Source organism: Doryrhamphus excisus, linkage group LG12, assembly GCF_037039965.1.
Source record: "Doryrhamphus excisus strain RoL-2023G ecotype Guam linkage group LG12, RoL_Dexc_Guam_v1.1, whole genome shotgun sequence".
Classification (NCBI taxonomy): Eukaryota; Metazoa; Chordata; class Actinopteri; order Syngnathiformes; family Syngnathidae; genus Doryrhamphus; species Doryrhamphus excisus.
Genome location: NC_136368.1, coordinates 17,766,521 through 17,785,772, shown reverse-complemented (window position 1 = coordinate 17,785,772; position 19,252 = coordinate 17,766,521). Strand labels below are relative to the sequence as shown.

The window sequence follows — 19,252 nt, the reverse complement described above, 5'->3', positions numbered from 1 at the left end:
TCTCGTAATATTATGACTTTTTCATGTAAATTTACGACTTTATTCATGTGAATTTTCAACTTTTTTCTTGTAAATTTACGACTTTATCTCATAATATTATGACTTTTTTCACATAGATTTACAACTTTATTCTTGTAATATTACAACTTTTTTACAACTTTACTCTCACAATATTGCGACTTTTCTCGTAATATTATGACTTTTTCACAGAAATTTCCGACTTTATTCTCATAATATTATTACTTTTTTTCCATAAATTTATTACTTCATTCTCAAAATATTACGACTTTATTCTCATAATATTACAACTTTTTTCTCGTAAAATACAACTTAATTCTCTACATTTCTGACTTTTTTTTCCAACATGGCACTAATACTCTTAATCTTAGCAAAGGACTGAGACAAGCAAAAATGATTTACAATGTAAAGCAGCGTACAGGTCTGCTTGCCTATGTATTTTAAATATTTTATTTTCAGTTATATTGGCATGGAACATGAACACATGATGAACACATAATTGATTAAACATGCATGATTTAAAAAAATGACTGAATTTGTACCTTTAAATAGGCAATACCTGAATACATTTAACAACATACCTCTTACGTACATACGTAAATATGCTAGGGAATTGGTCTTTATTGGTCTATATTACTGAAGACAGTGAAGTTGTACTCTGGTGGAAACCGTGCCAGCGCTATCTTAGAATGTAAAGTTTGTTTAAATTATTTCTGACATTCGGGAGTGTTTTGTACTTTCCAGATGATTAGAACGCTGAACATGTTTACAACTGGCACAAGTACAGTATTTACTGTATTTAATCCTCTGTAGGGAATCCAACAGTCAGTCTGAGTTTTGTGTTGACCTCTAATTATACACACAAGGGTCTTCTTGCCTGCTTTACTCCCACATGTGCATTTGTGGGATTTAAACGTATTTTCATGAACTTTAACCCACATTGCACAACATACTGTACATGAATCAGGACGATGTGACTATTTGTTCCATATTTGTTCCCTTTTACAGTATTTACTTGTTCCAAGTGAAGAGAAGAACATTTCCAGTGGCTTGTGAAAATGTTCATGTGCACCTTGAGATATTTATTCCAAATCATCTGGAATTTCAGTATAAATAGTCTAATACCAAGTCTCACAGCTTCCAGTGCCTGCTCCAAAGTAGTGGTTATGTGGTCATTTATACAAATGTTCACATGCCAGCGTAAACACCGTCTGGAAAGGCTACATTCAAGCTTTACGCTTTCAACATGAAATCTTCAAAAGGTATTGAAGGTACCAGGCAGCAAGGACCTCTGAGTTGCCGCTGAAACAGCCTAACCCCCACCTTGGTGGCTAGCATGTGACAATTTATTTAACTCTGGTTACTGCAGTATAGATGTGAAAATGTACATTTCTTTGCTACAGAATAAGAGTGAAACATATCTCCTGTGGTGGAATGAATGTGTGGTATACAGCATTTTTTAAATATCGGTTTTTATGATGGGAAAAAATCAGATAGCGATGATAGTAATCGGCTACTGGTTACTGCATTATAGATGTGAAAATGTACATTTCTTTGCTACAGAATAAGAGTGAAACATATCTCCTGTGGTGGAATGAATGTGTGGTATACAGCATTTTTTAAATATTGGTTTTCATGATCGGGAAAAAAAAATCAGATAGCGATGATAATAATTGGCTACTGGTTACTGCAATATTGATGTGAAAATGTACATTTCTTTGCTACAGAATAAGAGTGAAACATATCTCCTGTGGTGGAATAAATGTGTGGTATTCAGTATTTTTTAAATATCGGTTTTCATGATCGGGAAAAAATCAGATAGCGATGATAATAATCGGCTACTGGTTACTGCATTATAGATGTGAAAATGTACATTTCTTTGCTACAGAATAAGAGTGAAACATATCTCCTGTGGTGGAATGAATGTGTGGTATACAGCATTTTTTAAATATCGATTTTTATGATGGGAAAAAAATCAGATAGCGATGATAATAATTGGCTACTGGTTACTGCAGTATAGATGTGAAAATGTACATTTCTTTGCTACGGAAAGAAGCTGCTTGGTCAGTGACTTTTAGCGGTAGAGATTAATGTTTTGTTTGATGACATCATTCATGACATTTGCATGTTTTCCGTGTTGTCCCATGTAAATGTTCATGGTTTGAATTGTCTTCTGTTTCTCTAAAATTGGTTAGCTTGAGTATTTAGCTGACGTTCTATCGGTTACATGGATGGTTAACATGTGTATGTTGATACAAGCATGGCTTCTACCAGAAAACTTTATTTGTATTGAGTGGTTGAAGGCATCCAACAGGAATGATCAAGTAATTGTGGTCATTTTCATGAGGTTTGTGCTTTTAAAAGTGGTAGTCTGGGAGCAGTGCTTCTTGGATTGTAGTTTATTCTCTAAAAAAAAGGGGTGGCAAAAGGAGAGGGGAGTTTTTGTATTTTGCTTTATTGCTGAAGCAGCACACATGCAGTCTTCCTAAGTGACTAACACTGCTGGCTTTGCATTTTTCCACAAGAGCCATAAAAGTCAGGGACTGTAATGACTTTCAGGTTGAGCTGTAAATGTGCTCCATTCTCACATCAGACCAGTGGTGCTCAGTTATTGTCCGCCATGCTCCCAGCGGCCGACAAAAATGTTTTCACACACACACCCGATATATAAAATACTATTGAGATCAAAATAAAAGGTCATCCTGGTGAGGAAATAGAACGTTTGTGTGGGGAAGTGTTTCCTGAGCAGAGTACTCAATTGTGGTGGAGTCTCATCATTAACTCCCACCCGCCCCCTCCTAATCTAAACATATCAAAACCGTGACCTTAAACTACCTGGGTGAGCTTAGTTTTGTAAGCATGGAAGTGTAGCAGGCTGTATGAGTGTGTTTACACCTTGTTCTATTTTCATTCATTCATTTTCTATTGCTTATCCTCACAAGAGTCACAGGGGTGCTGGAGCCTATCCCAGCTGTCGTCGGCCGAGAAACTGGGTGCACCCTGGACTGGTCGCTAGCCAATCACAGGTCACATATAGACAAACAACCATTCACACTCTCATTCATACCTATGGACAATTTGGAGTCGCCACATTTGCAAACAACATGCAAACTCCAGGGTGGAATTGAACTGGGGTCTCCTAGCTGTGAGTCATGAGCGTTAACCACTTGTTGCATTTTACTGCTTGTTAATGTAAGCAAGCATTTTACAAGTCTTTTCTCAGTGAGCTGCTTGTTCATGATTTTGTAGTCCATGCCCGTCTTGTGCAGGACTACAATCCGATGTCCTTTCAGAGCTCCTTGAGACTAATTTGTGTACTTCATGAACACTTAAGCGGTCTGTGAAGTCAGCGTGCTTGCTGGCTGGTAGGGGATGGAAATTATGTTTCATGAATGTAATAAATTATATGGTATCCATCCATTCTCTATACTAACATGGATGTTTTTGGAACGTGGGAGGATTTTCCAGATCTGTGTCTTTGTAAGGAGGTAAAGTTCTAGACTTATTTTCCCCACAATATGTACAGATTCCAAGTTTGAGTCCATCATCTGCACAGTGATGTAATGCAGTCAATTTCTCTGATGATTTAATTGTGATGTAGTTTATAGTATTTGTTCACTTGGCTGTCATCACTGCCATTTGCAATGTTTTCTATTCTCTTCACCCCCAACATTTAGTTTTTCCTTGGCTCCTGCTGGACCCTCACGCTGCTTTCTACTTGTTCTCCATTTTTTTTCTCACAACTTTTGAGTCTCCCACGTCCTCTTCGGCCTTCTTTTGGTCAAATGACTCATGGTCCCTCATGGAAGCATTCATAGTGGGGATGTGAGGGAGCTTTTAAGAGGATATATGATGTTGAAAACTTTATTATGAATGCGACATGACTGTTTTGGTGTCAGGTAATAAACAAGCAGTGTTCGTGAAGGTGCAGCAGCTTGAGAAAAATCAAGAAAAAAAACATTAAAACCCATCTTTCGCTTATTTAACGCTTTTCCACCTCATAGCTCGATCATGGCACTATCAGCATTCAGAAGGTGCATTCAAAGACACTGTGAAAGATATGTAGTATTCTAAATTGGTCATTGGGTGTCAGTAATGTTACTGTAAAATTCAGTGAGACACAACAGACACAATAATCCCAAATAAAAATGGACTATTGTAACCAATGCCAAGCTGAAACTCCACTCTGAACCCTTCATGACATTTCCTGTCTGCCCGCCACTCCTGTTCTTCTAGCAACGGCACACATTCATAGCAACACACACAAGCCTAAGACTTACTTTAATTATGTCTACCATATTGGATATAATAGAAGAGCAAATGTGAATGTAGGGGTGTTATATCATGGCTACAGGGCTCTAATAATGTGAAAAGCCACATTTAGAAGGTTGTAAACACATTATTATATGAAATTACTGTGCATGTATTTATAAAGAAGGAATTCTACTTGGGGGAAATTCACTTATCACGATTCCCTGGTGTAAAAAAAAAAAAGTACAAAAAAAAAAGTAAAAAAAGTACAAAAAATACACAAACTAATAAAGATTATCAATAGCAAACCAAGCAGATTATAAAACAGTGCAAGACAATAGCAAGGAAACAGTCCAGCATCTTGCTGCCACTGCTGCATGGCTTATAAAGGCCTGATTGGCGGATTACAATCAGGTGCAGGTAGCTGGCTCCATCCCCTGCCGCAGGTGTGGAACAACAGGTTAATTGCTTGTCCCATCACATCTGTTCTGCAGTTTAACTGGAATTCCACCAACGTTTTTCCAGTGTGTATTTGAGCCAGTCTGAGCTTTTCTATTGTGTGTTGTCATGAGTGACATCACATTCATTAAATAAGGTAAGGTAGGCTCAATATGCAAAACAGTAGAGGGCAGTCTTGCCCAATTATTGGCATGGCATGGAGTCTTAGTTTTTACGTTTGGCACAATGACGGTGCCCTCCAAGAACATAAGGGCATCAGGGGGCCAATTCAGGCACACAGTTGTTTCTAGTATTGGCCCTTGTCACTTATAAAAATATATTTAAACAGGAAAACTACAAATAACAACAGCAAAAATGCAACATAGAGCAAACAAGATGTAATGTAAGAAGAAAAAATGGAAATATTATTACAATGAGATGATTGGGTTTAGGACGAGGAAGACAAGATTTTACAATTTTTGCTACCTAAAAAAAAACAATGCATATTTTAAAGTATATATTGTCGCACAAATTATATATCATTTTGAGACCAAATTAACCGCTAATGTTAATTCTATTAATTCTACATACTGTATACATACAATACATATTTCATTCATAATGCCGTCTACAGAGAACATACTAACTCCTTATTTCTAAAATCACAAATACTTAAACTTGCTGATATAGTTCATTTCCAAACAGCTAAAATAATGCATAAGGATAAAATTAACCAATTCCCTAAAAATGTCATCCAATACTTCTCTACAAGAGAGGAGAAATATGATCTCAGGGAAGAAGTACATTTGAAACACTTCTATGCTAGGACTACGTTAAAAAGCCATAGCATTTCAGTATGTGGAATCAAACTATGGAATGGATTGAGTAAGACCCTCAAACAATGCACAACGATGAGCCAATTCAAGAAACAATACAAGCAGTTGATGTTTGCTAAATACAAGGATGAAGAGTCTTGAACCAGTCATGATGTGCTATACATATCACTATATTGACACTTACTATGGTACCCATTATGTCATTGGATGCTCATATCACCTCGTACTTCGGTACAATGTATATTATTTAACAAAAAAAAACCCAAAACCCTTAAACTGTATTATGGAAAGCAGGAAGTGAACAAATGTAACAGTGACTGATTGTAAAAGTACCAGATGGAGGGGTAGGATTTAATAAGCTTTGCTTCTTCCTACTCCTTTTGGACATGTGGAACTGTGAACTGATTATGGGATGCATTCAATTGTAATGAAATAAAACCATTACCATTGCCATATTTGTCCCAACAGTCAACACTGACTCAGACCATGTACACATACAATAAACCCCTCAGTGATTGCTGACCGATAGGACAAAAACTCTGCATCTCGATGTGTATAATTTCTGATGTATTCTGAATTAAATGAAACTGTTTTTCTATCAAGTGTGTATATTATAGGGATACCTTATTCGGGAACAAACTAGAATACAAGATGAACTCATCTCTCACCAACAAGCAGGAAAGACAGGAAACATGAATTACAAAGTGGTCAACAATGTGGAAGCCATATGGACCATTGAGAATCTCAGCAATGTCGAGAGCTATTGCTGTGCTGACAACTATATATGTAATATGATACAAAACACGTGTGTGTGTGTGTGTGTGTGTGTGTGGACACACAATATTTATGGAATGCCACAGTGCAAAAAAAGCAGAAATATACCAAATATGCTGGGGGTAGTAGTTGAAATTTGAATTGTTTGTCCAGCTATCATTTTGTCCTGTGATATGATCTGAATTTGTCATTTGTTCGACTTTTTGAGCCTGAACACATCATGATGAAAAACATACATATATAGTTCAATTGTATAAAATACGCATTTTTTTGCCCATGTGTTCAAACACAGTAAAAAGCTCCTCTCGTGCATCCGTCCAATGTATTTGTGTACACACACGTGTCACTAAAACCAAATTTAGTCGTGACTTGAAGGCCAGCAGGAGTCAGGTAGCTTCTCACACTTCTCAGTATCGGATATGCTGCACAGTCAAGAGGCTGCTGCTGCGTCAACACGTCTGGGTTTGGTTTGCTAGCAGTTTGCTAGCACGTGTTCATACATTTATAAGCCTGAATTAAATGTATTGGTGAATATTGTTCAATTTTTTCAAATATTTTTTGGAGAACTGCGATAGTTGCTGATGACTTCAAGCTGTATTGCGAGTTTTGTGTTTTTGATTTCCTTGTCGGCCGAGATGATGTCATCTTTAATATTTGTTCAGTTCGTTGATGTCCTTGGCAAGTTAAGCTCCCCCTGGTCCCGCATTTAACTTGTAGATTTTGTAGTTGATGTTCCAAGTACCTCGAATGTCCTCGGACATGGGGGTTTACAGTCGACTCAAAATGCTAACTAGTTTCAACGCTTCACCAACAAGTAACATAAGATTTGTTGATTGGTTGATAGATTTTTATTCTGTATTCGTATAGAATAATTTGATCACATGAGATCAATGGACATACAAAGACGACATAAAGCTTACAACAACCCAACGAGTGCAGTACTGGTATGAAAAAAAAAATGCAGATGGAAAAGGGTGACAGTGAAGGTTATCAGTTCTCCAGGAAAGCCACGTAGTCGGTGAGTCTGGCCAACTGCTGCTCATTTGGAACAGATGAAACAGGCGGAGGATCTGTTCAGAGAAAACATTGACGAGGGGGGAAAGACTGAGTAATCAAGGAATTCCTTCATATGCCGAGTGTGAACTGTGTTACATAACGGGGAGGAAAACAATTATTACCTGACATTGTGGCCACGGCAGGATCTCAATCCATTACAGCAAAGTGTGTTACTAATGCTTTTCTTGGTGACTGTGCTCCCGACTCCTTTGACATCATTAACCAGCTCCTCACTAATTTTAGGCTTTCTCATAAACATCCCTGCCCCACCAGGGGAATCAATCATGTGGCTTTGACGGATTATTTGGGCTTGCCCATGATGATGGAGAGGTTTGAATGGGAGAGACTGTTTCTATGACGGGTATATGAGTTGAGATGAGGAATACTTTCCTAATGGGACTCAAGTCTGTGGGGGACGGAACGTCAGAATCAAATAAAAATTCATTTTTTCTGGATTTCCAAAAATCTATTTATGATAAAAATAATGTACTGTTTATAACTGCTTAATAGTAAAAAATGATACAAAATCAGTCGGGATCAAAAACGTATTTCCCTGCACTGAATCGCTGATTTACTGGCTACAGTCCACATGGTTTTAACTTGACACGGCTAGCAGACGAGAGGTTTCCGGTTCAACACATCTGCCCATGAGCTCACTGCTTCCCCTGTCACGTTAACAAAACAGCTTATAGAGTTGTGTCATTTGTTTGAGACTTATTTAAAAAAGCACATTGCATCACATTATGTTCATCTCAAAGAGGGATGATGTCTTCCAAAAAGATGGGAGTCTGATCACCAGAGAAGACTTTCATAACCAGTGCTTCGGTGTCCTGATGAATGTTGAGTGAGCAAGCTTGTTTCATGTCGAACATGTGTGCAGCAGATGTTGTTGTGGTTACTGAAATGAGGTCAGACCAAAACCTTCTTCTCATCTGTTTGCATCACGGTAAATGTTTCCATTTCATGAAACTTTTGAGGGCATATAATGATGCAATAAAACTCCACTGACAAACGGAGAAGGATGAGAAACTATACAAGAATACATCCATTGTCTCGTTAGATTTGGATTCCGCAAAGAACTACATTATGTTACTCTTGGTAGTAAAAAAAAAAAAAACAAAGAGCAATACTGCCACCTACCTGGCTTTTTGGGCATTACCATCCTGGTAGTGGGGTCAGCCTGCCAACCTTGACTCACCACACCTTCACAGACAGACAGTAACAGAAAGTAAATCTCTCCGATTCTGTTACTAACTTTAAAGAACAAAAACGAGATTGCGTCATGACTGACCTTTAACAGCCTCCTCCACTGAGTAGCCCACAAAGGCAGCAAAATCCTCTGCAGTGATGGAAGTGTATGCCTGCGCCACTAACCCGTAGGCCCTTTGCCGCGTACTCTCTGTACACCAAATCAGAGAACAAGGACATGAGTGAACAACAATCTGGCACCCTGTATTTATTACGGCAGGGGTGGGCAAACCTTTTGACCCAAATATATCTTATATATATATATATATGTATATACACCGTATTTTCCGGACTATAAGTTGCACATAGGTTGGCTGTTCCTGCGACTTATACTCCAGAGCGACTTATAAATAAAAAAAACTGTTTATTTTACATAAACATTGGACACCTTTTCTGTTCATGTTTATTTTTTTGTGTAGCTGAATAACCATTGTGTTAGCATATCTTACACCTATTGAGCCTGTTCTCTATTCTTTTATTAATGTTAGAACTTGCCTTACAAGAGGACGTAATGTCTGTTATGGTCAAGTGGTTTGTAAAATAAATTACCTGCAAAAAATGCGACTTATAGTCCAGTGCGACTTATGTATGTTTTTTTCTCCCTAATTATGCATTTTTGGCCTTGTGCGACTTATGGTCCAGAAGATACGGTATATATAGTAGTATATAGTATATATAGAGTGGAACGATGGTTTTCTTATGCACTGGGTTTCATAGGATTCAGTTTTTGACCAATTATGGCAACAAATATGTCTTGGTTATTGGTTATTGGTGAGTTGTGGTCTCCTATAGAGCAGCTACACACAATAACCCGCATAGAAAACAATTTAGATTTTACAGAATTTGAACCTATTCCATCTGTATTTCCTTTGATTTGTGATTCCTGCCTAAAGGGTCTGTTTTAATTTATCCCACCCACGCCGCTATGATTGGTCACACGCCCAAAGAGCTTCCTAACTATGAACCATATCAGGAAGTCTGCCCCTTGTGACATCACAAAGGAATGATTTTTACCACCATCATATTTTCCCTTTCATGTGCCTGTCCTATGAGTAACATTTTGGTCAATTACGTGAGGAAATCTTTCCACCAAATCTTTCTGAATTAAGCAAAGAGGGCTTATGTTGTAAACAATAATTAACAGAACATAAATGTCAATGAAGCATGCTCGGTAGAAACATGAAAGGACGCTGTAAGTAGCGGCAGACCGCTGAAGACTTTATCAGCTAGCAATGATTTGAGCTTCTCAAATGTCAAAGCCACCAATATATTCTCCTTTTTTTTGTGTGTGAAGATAGGAGTAAGTGTGTTTGGGCCTCACAGCGCCATGGAACAAAATGCGCTTTGTGCACTACTGCTCCAGCAGCTCTCACATTAATGCCTCAGGGTTGTGGCCCTTACGTGTTTTATATCCTAGCAACAGTTTATATGTGTATCAACAGTCCACTTCTGGTGGGTTGCAGCAGCTAGCAGCCGTGACAATAACACAGTGGATGAGAAAAGACAGCTGGGAGAAGTCAGAAGATTTGTCAAGTGTTTTCCCATACTCCTGTCCTGTCTGCTCTCTCACTACTGCTGTGCTTATCGAGGATGGAATATGTTACATTTTGTAAACGTCTATTTATTAGTAATGTAGGCAATAGTTATTTAAATAAATGGAATGACTACATTATGAAATTAATAGAAATATTCTAGTCAGTGTTGAAATTGAAAATGTATGACACTTAATAAAATTCTTTTGTAGCAATTTTCCGGCAATGGATGAGCAGCATATTGGAAAGCAATGAGTAGTGAGCAATTCCCCCCGATGAAGCCAAACAGGTCATCTCAAGGGGCTTTTTGTAACCCAGCCCCGCAGCAGACATGTATTTTTATAACTGCCTCTTGACCCTTGGGAGATGACAGGAGCAGCAACTGGAACAGTCACTCTTAGTGCGTCCTTCTGACACTCCAGAGTTGGCCCGAAGCATGCCGAGAGAAGATGCCTGCGTGGAGGACCGCAGGTTTTATAGAGGGGGTGGGGGAAACAGGACCTGGACTGTGCGTCTATTCTAGGGCAGCTATCACTTCTCACCCTCTCACTTCTTAAAAATAGACTCCACTTTTCACCGGCAAAGGCAAAGTCGACAGGGCATAGCGATGCTTTTATTTTTAAATACAGTCTAAAGCCAAGTAAGAGCAGCAACATAATGGGGACACATTCTGATGGAAACACTCCAAAGAAAATCCATACTTTTTGAATGAGCTCTTCCCATATAAACTTAGTTTTCAGATTAGAACTAACAATAAAGAAGGTCATGCACGTTATTTTAGGTTCACCAAAGACATTTGTGACAATGCAAAATATCTAACCATAAGCTACATTTCAATGAAACAAAAAACAATCTTAGACATTCTTTATATTAGACTTGACATTTTTTTCCTCTTAACACCAACATTCAAGTGGTTCAGAAGTACAAAAGTATAAAAAAGGTAAGGAAAGTTATGGATTCAACATTGATGTTAAATATTGCACTGAAAGTACTGGCAAGTAATTCTATCCCACATCCCTCGTTACTTTATATTATTAACATCCACAGGTCCTTGCCATACTCCCGTCGGAAAACCTTCAAAAGCACATCAGTGTTTTCAACAAGTCCACCATCACAGCAGTTTCCATTATTCCTCCTCTTCCTCCTCAGCGTCATCAAAATCATCATCTTCATCATCACCTGACCCAAAGTCAATCTTTGCCAGGATGGTTTCAACATGCTCTGTCGACACGGTGAAATGATCCATCTTCTCAAACCCCGGCTCTGGCCGGTCTTCTCCCATTGAGCTTTTAGCCGCATCTTTGGTTTGCGTGATCAGGCCTTTGGATGCCAACAAAAACTCAGCAGCTCCGCTCTGCTCCAAAGCCCTCACAGCCGAGTCTGTCAGCTCGGAGCTTGCCTGAAGTCGTTCGCCGTAACGCTGGGCGAGTGCCCGTAAAGCAGCCACCTTCTCATCTTGCTCTTTTCCAATTTGCTCCAGCAGTATGGTTTTTCGCTCTTCCAGGACAGCGTACAAGAGGTCAAAGCGTTCAGCTAAGCCTTGTTTAGCACGCTGAGCATTTTCCTGTACAGCGCGGCAAGCGTCTTCCATCTGGATAAGTAGAGACTGTAAGCGTCCATTACTGGCCACCAGACTGTCGATAGCGTTGCTCAGTTCACCCTTTTGGGTCTGATAAACACTTTCTAAAGGCGCCACCTCACAGTCTTTATGCTGCCCAAACACTTTGCACATGGAGCAAGTGGGGGTCTGGCATGTTGTGCAATAGATGTTGATTCTCTCGTCTTCATGTTCCTGACACATTGGTTCTTTCGACTCTTTGGGCTTCAAGGTTTCTGTGTTTCCATTGCCACTCACTTCTTGCTGCTGCTTATAGATGTCGATGATATTCTCTACCAACAGGTTCCGCTGGAGCCCGTGGACACCGTGGCGGTCAAGCACAACCTCAAACCTGCATGTAGGACAGCGGAACACACCACCGGAGAAGCGGTACGGGTTGCGCGAGTCATAGAGGTCACTGGCACAGCTTCGGCACAAGTTGTGTTGGCAGGGGAGGATGACAACAGGTTTGGTGAACATGTCCAGGCAAATGGGGCAGCTCAGCTGCTTCTCAAGGCTGTCCATCGGGCTCGGAGGGCGAACCAACGATCCTGTCCTCTGAAGATCCATGATGGAAAAAGTTGTTTTCAGGAGCTATCAGCCAAAGTTCCTTATCTTGGTCAGCTTCAAAATGTTTTTTTGAAATAAATAGCAGTATCTGCGGCGCTCTTTTCAGTGTTTCCTTTTATGATGTCATGTCCAGCTACATCTAACACTGCCTGAGAACTAGCAGCTCTGTCCTTTATACCACCCCCTCACAGCTGGTGACATTTGATCTAACCAACCAACACACACATTCCCGACTGCCTGCTGGCGAGGAAGGTTTTCACAGAATTGGCCCCCACCCACCCATTGCACCACGTGTCACATGCCCCGGTTGTCTATGTGCGCCAGCCAACTTTGATAGACATGGTGGACTGAGAAATAAACAGGGTACATGTGACTGGCTTAAAGGAATCCTGCATGACAGAAGGGGTACAGTCTCAATGGTAAACAAGTAAAAGTGAACATGGTGTCAAATAGATTGTTGCACCATTGATGTCCGCACATTTAGCATTCGACCTTCACGGCGCCCGACACATTTGGTGATTTTTGGTCAAAAAATTATTTTTTTTGTCTCAGAAAAATGTCTCTGTTCTCTGCAGAAAACGCATTCCATTCACAATGACTCAGCAATAATTTGTAATAACATGATGTATGTACTGTACCTGTATATGTATTATTTTGCTTCACTGATAATGTTTTTCATAGACCTGTCACAATAAAAAAAACATTTCTGGACAATAACGGTCCCATACATTATGCCAATATAAAATATTACTGTCAACATTGTACTCAGACTTTTTTTTCATTAATGTAATGATAATATATGGCATAAGATGCGAGTACACTGTATCAGAAGCAACTAAACAAACAAAAGACAGAACAAAATAAACACAAATTTACATCAGTTGTTTATATACAAGAGTCAAAAAGAAAGTATTTGATCATGTAGCATACAAAACACACAGCTAGTGAGTGCACACCTGCTAGCGTACCGCCTCACCCCACTGGGACAAAGAGGCCAAATGACTGACAGAAGGTTTCACAAATTAATCTACTACTGTAAATCGTCACTGGAATGACAACAGGCGAGCAGTGTGGATTATATATGAATGCATCTTGGAGCCTTCAATTACCTTACTTACATCAATCATTAGTGGTGAATGGCTTTATATTTTTACGTTTAAATGCTCTTAAGTGTGTCGAGCATATTTCGCATCAATATTAAACAATATATACAAGTTTCTAGGAAAAGTAATTTTATTTTTGAATACGCGCGAGGCCTTCAACTGATGGCAGACAAATAAACACAAGGAAAGCAATACTCTACTGAAACTGCTTTGATAATAAAATCCACATGAAACTAAATGCTAATGTGAAGTTGTTCAGTTCACAATCGTCAACAGATCCACCAAGCAATTCTCATGCCTGATTTCACTAAGTGTCTTGTGACATACTGTACGTCAACACGTCTGGCAGCTCAACACGAGGCACCGCAAACATGACGCATAAGCTATTATTAAACTCTTGCAAAAGTGAACATCAAAATGATGCACATGTCCCAAAGCATAAATATAAAACCAAAAGATAAACAATTAATTATTTGGTTATTATGCTTTACGTAACATTTTATGTTCCAACACCTTGTAAGTATCATGGCATGGTGTTTTAAATTACTAAAAACTGCTAACTTTAACAACTTGTTTTCCTTCAGGAGAAACAGCTGGGGTCAAGCAGTGTTCAACTAGTGCCCGCTGATGATTATTATACAATCGTGCATGCCAATAACAATGTCACATGAGAGCAGGATGATGACAGAAATCTACATAACTCTTGGTCAGGACGTAAACAGGAATCCTATCAGGTTTACTGATGAGGGTCACAACAAACTCCTGTACAAATGCTTAGTTTTGCCAAATAGCAAAACATGAATCAATACCGGTACGCTATAGTGTATCGTAGTTCTCAATTTTTACAATGATTAAAAAAAAACATTTTCATGTTGTTATTAAGTGGTGTTTTATGTAGAATTTTGAGGTGAAAAAAGGAATGTATTCGATTTAGTAAGTAGTCACTGCAGAATCTGGAAAAAGTGTAGCTCAGTGAATACTTTATGCATGTACTGTATAATTATGGGATCTGAATGTCATATCTGCAGGCTTTTTGTATATATTTTGTCAGTCAGTCTGAGATTCATACCTTCTCTTGATGGCAAAGGTTTTGGATCTCTGCATAGCCAAAGCCAATTACTTCATAACAAAATGTTTGGTCAAGGTCATTAACCTTGCAGCAGCGTAAAATAAGTTACACATGAGCAACAACAAAGTCTACCACTTAGACAACAATTGACCAAATCCTGAGGGGTGTACTGCAAGGCAAGTTTAGACTTTATAAACAGAGGACCTAATTGTCATGAACATTTTCAGAAAAAAACTTAGGTACGCACAGAAAGTCAATGAAAATAAGGGTTTATGTAAGACTTACCTTGCAGAGCCTCCATTACGGGAAGGATATTCTCTGACCACTGATAAGTTGCGATAGCTGTATATATTCCAGGAAAATCTCGCTGCCATATACGCTGGCCAACTGCCCAAATAGCTGTTAATTCGGGATTTGCCTGCAGTGAAACAAAAAAAAAACATTATCATTAGATGGAATGGGTGCTTTTATAAGCATATGCTGTTTACATACATTCAGTGATGACTGTTATTTTAGGGGGACATTAGGGATTTTAATGCACTAGAATAGTCCAGTAGCATGGTGAGGAAGTGGTTAGCATGTCGGCCTCATCGTCAGGCGATCAAGGGTTCGATGCTCTGACATTCCACAAAGATGTGTTAGGTTAAAAAATCATTAATTGTTTGAGTGTTATTGGTTGTTTATATGTACCCTGAGCTGGGATAGGGTAATGAGGACAAGTTGTATCTGAACACTCCTAACTTGTTGTGATTACTGTAGTTTAATCTGTCTAAGCACGCTTGATCCAAATTGACTGTAATTACTTTTCATATCCAGCAGATGGGGCTTTTGAGCCATGCACCAAGTGTCCACTCGTGGACATATTTACATGTGCACAATGGTCTTCAATCTATCACACGTTGGATTACAACTTCTATTATCATGTCGTATTACTTTCAGCCAATGTTCACTTTGGTATCATTTTGAATCTTGGATTTCCCAACTCTATATATTGAGGATAATATTACATTATAATTAAATGTTGTTATTTACCATTATTATTATTATCATCATTAAAACAATAAACTTTTCTAAATACAGCTGCATTGACTTGATTACATTAAAATGCTTGTTTGTCCAATCATAATGTCTCATTGCATTGTTAAAGTCTTGTCTTGTCCTCATGGACCCAATCTCGTCTCATCTCAATGAGTTGGGTGTGTGGGAAGTGTAACCAGCTTACCGCTTTTATTGCCTGGGGGATCCGCTTCCAAAGATATCTGCCATTATTCCTGAAGAATCCACATTTATGCACATTAGACAACAAAATACTTGAAGTTGTGACAACTGATGAAAAATTACTTGGTGTATTAAACCAATTATGACATGGCTGAATATATACTGAATTATCACACCAGAAATGTAAAAATAGCTTGCCGTTATTCTCTCTTTCTTTGCTCAATTTGCAACTAAACACAAGTATTATCCAGACACAAACAGAAATTAACTGAAGATTTTATAAAAATGTACAAGACACATGGAACTTACATATCGTTATGCAGTAAATAAAGCGCCAAGAGCTGAGAATACACTTGAGGTGTTGCGATGCCGCCTGGAGCCTGTGATAACACAAAATTCGGCATGTTTCCATTCTGCATTCATTTAACACTGCAAAACACTCTGCATTCATATAACACTGCGGGATTAAAAACAAATGCAAAATGTAGTACCAGGGTACCTTTTCTTTTGTTCTGTGAACTGATATTTCTCTCTTAGTTGGGAGTTTTGTGTGTGATTTGGGCATTTGCAGTGTTTTTCTTTTGCATTTGTCTTTAATTCTGCAGTTTATGTGATGCAGAAGTTTTAATTAGTAGCACTGTCCAGTGGCATGAGTCCTATTGTGGTTTTGCACCATTTGCTGTAGGAAATATATAATTATGTATTTAATCAATGCTTTCGAGAAGTATCAACTGTACACCTTGTTACGCATAGATACAATGACACGACATAGTGGTTACAAAAAAAACACATTCGCCTTTTAGCCTCGCATTAGTAACGGATGCTGATATCAATGCAATGCTGTGTAAACATTGCACTGCTTAGCTTCTTTAGCGCCATAATGCGAGTGTGAAGATGACCATAAAACAACAATCTTCTCACGTTATGTTGAGGTTTGTTTTTAGCTGTGTTGTTAGCATTAGCTAGCTGTATCGCCACAATAGTTAAAACAACAAACCGTGCGTAATTTCTTTGCCGGCACGTAAATTATACGAAATAAAAATAAGTATTGAAATACCTCCAGTTCTTGAGCTTCACATTGTTCTAGTAGTTTGTCAAAATTCTCTTCCATAATCACAGCAGCAGGCATGTTGATGGTGATGACGAAGATGAAGACGTTGTTGTCTTGCCTTCCTGAACCTTTTTCTTCTCTTGATGAATTCTCGTCCATTCGCTATATATTACAGCGTTACTGCCTCTAGTGGACACTTTAGAATAGCACCAATAAAATGACTATTCGAAAAACCAGCTAATTAATGTGAGAATTAGAGAGTGGAACGGGAGATTATATATATAATACATGTAAAATAATAATATATTTTTTAATACTTTAATATGACTTTTACTTTTGCAGAAATTCTTGTTAGAATGAGAAACATTATTGTACCTGTATGGAATTCTACACATGGAGGTCACATTCATAAAAGAAAAACAGAGAACCAACATGAGCAAGCACTTGGTGATGTAAGAGAAGGAAAATGACCTCTGGGGAAAAAACCTTGAAAAGAACCCAGGCTCTGTGGGGCGGCCATCTGTCTCAACCGGTTGGGTTAATATACAGCATCAGTACCATCATTTGCAGTCTTGTCTCTGAGGTGCTGGGAACCAAGGACTATGATTTCTGTCTTATCTGAATTTAACAGTAAAATGTTTGAGACCAGTCCAGGGTGTACCCCGCCTCTCACCCAAAGACAGCTGGGATAGGCTCCAGCATACCTGCGAATTTAGTGAGGCATAGAAAATGGATGGATCAATGGATGGATGATCAATTGTGTCAAATGCTGTTGTAAGGTTGAAGGTTTTTTTAAATCTTTGAACAAGTGAGTAGGGATGGAATCTAACTTGCAAGTTTGAGGAGGAAATTGTAGAGGCTAGTTCGGAGGAGTTGGAGTGAAAAGTGTTTAATCGTGTGTCAATCATCACCGTTTTTGGAGAGATGTTCAGCATCAGTTGATGGGTGGGATCTTATAGTGGCAATTTTGTTGTCAAAAAATGACATGAAACTGCTTAGAGCGGTAGGGAGGGATGAGCTGATGTGGTTTGAGTGCCTTGGTGGAAAAGCGCTACACAATGAAAGACCGTTTTACCCTTTACCAAGGTGCTATGACGTTCGTTAAACTAGACACGGTGCTGAAGAAGGACATTTAAGATGAGTAGTAAACTGTTCTGGCATTATATAGGCCTTTCTATAGTTTCTAAGGCTGAACGATTGGTGGCCAGCCAATCACAGGACACATATAGACAAACAACCATTCACACTCACATTCATACCTATGGACAATTTGGAGTCGCCAATTAACCTAGCATGTTTTGGAATGTGGGAGGAAACCGGAGTACCCGGAAAAATCCACGCATGCACGGGGAGAACATGCAAACTCCACACAGACATGGCCAAGGGTGGAATTGAACCGTGGTCTTCTAGCTGTGAGGTCTGCACGCTAACCACTCGTCCGCCGTGCAGCACAATTTTTAAAAATTGTACAATGGGGCAGATTTCTTTTGGTTTTAGTTTAGTTTTTGATTTTAGTTTTAACGGGACGGAGGAGGTTGTGGTCACTGCAAGCTGGGAAAGGCTCCAGCATAGCCGCAATCCTCGTGTTTATTAGATACCTGCTACCAGTTTACATTTTTTATCTTTTTTTTTAAATAAACCATTCTAAGTGAAATACAAACAGTGCTGAGTTTTGTATTTTATTCCCTTACTGGAGCAAAATGGCCCAAAGTGTGACTTTAAAACCATTCATAAAGTACAAAAATCCGCATAGTGCATTTGAATAAGAATAGAATAGCAACAAGGATTAGAGGATCTAAAAAAAAAAATAATCTGAAATTGTGTTGACATACATCAGGCATCTTGAGTTGTACAAACGTGGATTGAGGCGAAACGGCCTAGATTTGGATGTGTGTGTTAAAATAGCTCAACCAAAAGAAACTAAAATAACCTTACAAAAGGACAGGAAGGAAAAATAAAAGTTGCATAACATCAGGGACATTATCCGCGGGCCACATGTTCCAAAAGAGACTGAGGGATTACACTTGGCACGCTTGTGAACAAGCGCACAAGGACAGAATGCACAAAACTATAGCTGACTGTTTGTGATTGAGGGCGTTTTTATGCAAGTATATTATTTTGTCAACATCTGATTTATGATGAAAAATTAACATTCAACATGAAAGACTGCTTCGCTTGATGGACTGTTTCTCAAGTGGACGTGGGTCATGGTGATGAAACAGATGAATAAAATGCCATAAAAGACCAATGTAAATAGAAAAAGTCGACAACATTAGCAAGATTCTTTTCGCAGCAGGAGAAGTACAAAATCTTATTTGATGAATTTCAGAATGAATTTAAAGGAAAACTGCACTTTTTGGAATTGTGCCTATGTCCCAATTGTGCACGTCTTTCTATTTTGTGTGTGTTCTAAATATTAAAAAAAACAGCTAGCACGAAGCAGAAAAAATTGCATGTCATGGGATTTACTTATTCTGCCTATAAAGCCATC

At 38.7% G+C, this 19,252-nt stretch overlaps 2 protein-coding genes across 2 annotated transcripts; both read right to left on the bottom strand.

Annotated features, from left to right (window-relative positions):
* Window positions 1-7,133: 7,133 nt before the first annotated feature.
* Window positions 7,134-16,903, bottom strand: cops8 (COP9 signalosome subunit 8). Its single transcript, XM_058082804.2, has 7 exons — window positions 16,768-16,903; window positions 16,020-16,090; window positions 15,715-15,763; window positions 14,778-14,910; window positions 8,665-8,772; window positions 8,514-8,576; window positions 7,134-7,387 (listed from the first exon to the last, which is right to left on the bottom strand). The coding sequence occupies exons 1-7, from the start codon at window positions 16,837-16,839 to the stop codon at window positions 7,308-7,310; spliced, it is 576 nt and encodes a 191-aa protein (XP_057938787.1). The 5' UTR covers window positions 16,840-16,903; the 3' UTR covers window positions 7,134-7,307.
* Window positions 10,748-12,583, bottom strand: trim63b (tripartite motif containing 63b). The gene has a single exon (XM_058082803.2). It carries the CDS (start codon window positions 12,318-12,320, stop codon window positions 11,280-11,282), a length of 1,041 nt encoding a protein of 346 aa, XP_057938786.2. The 5' UTR covers window positions 12,321-12,583; the 3' UTR covers window positions 10,748-11,279.
* Window positions 16,904-19,252: the final 2,349 nt, after the last annotated feature.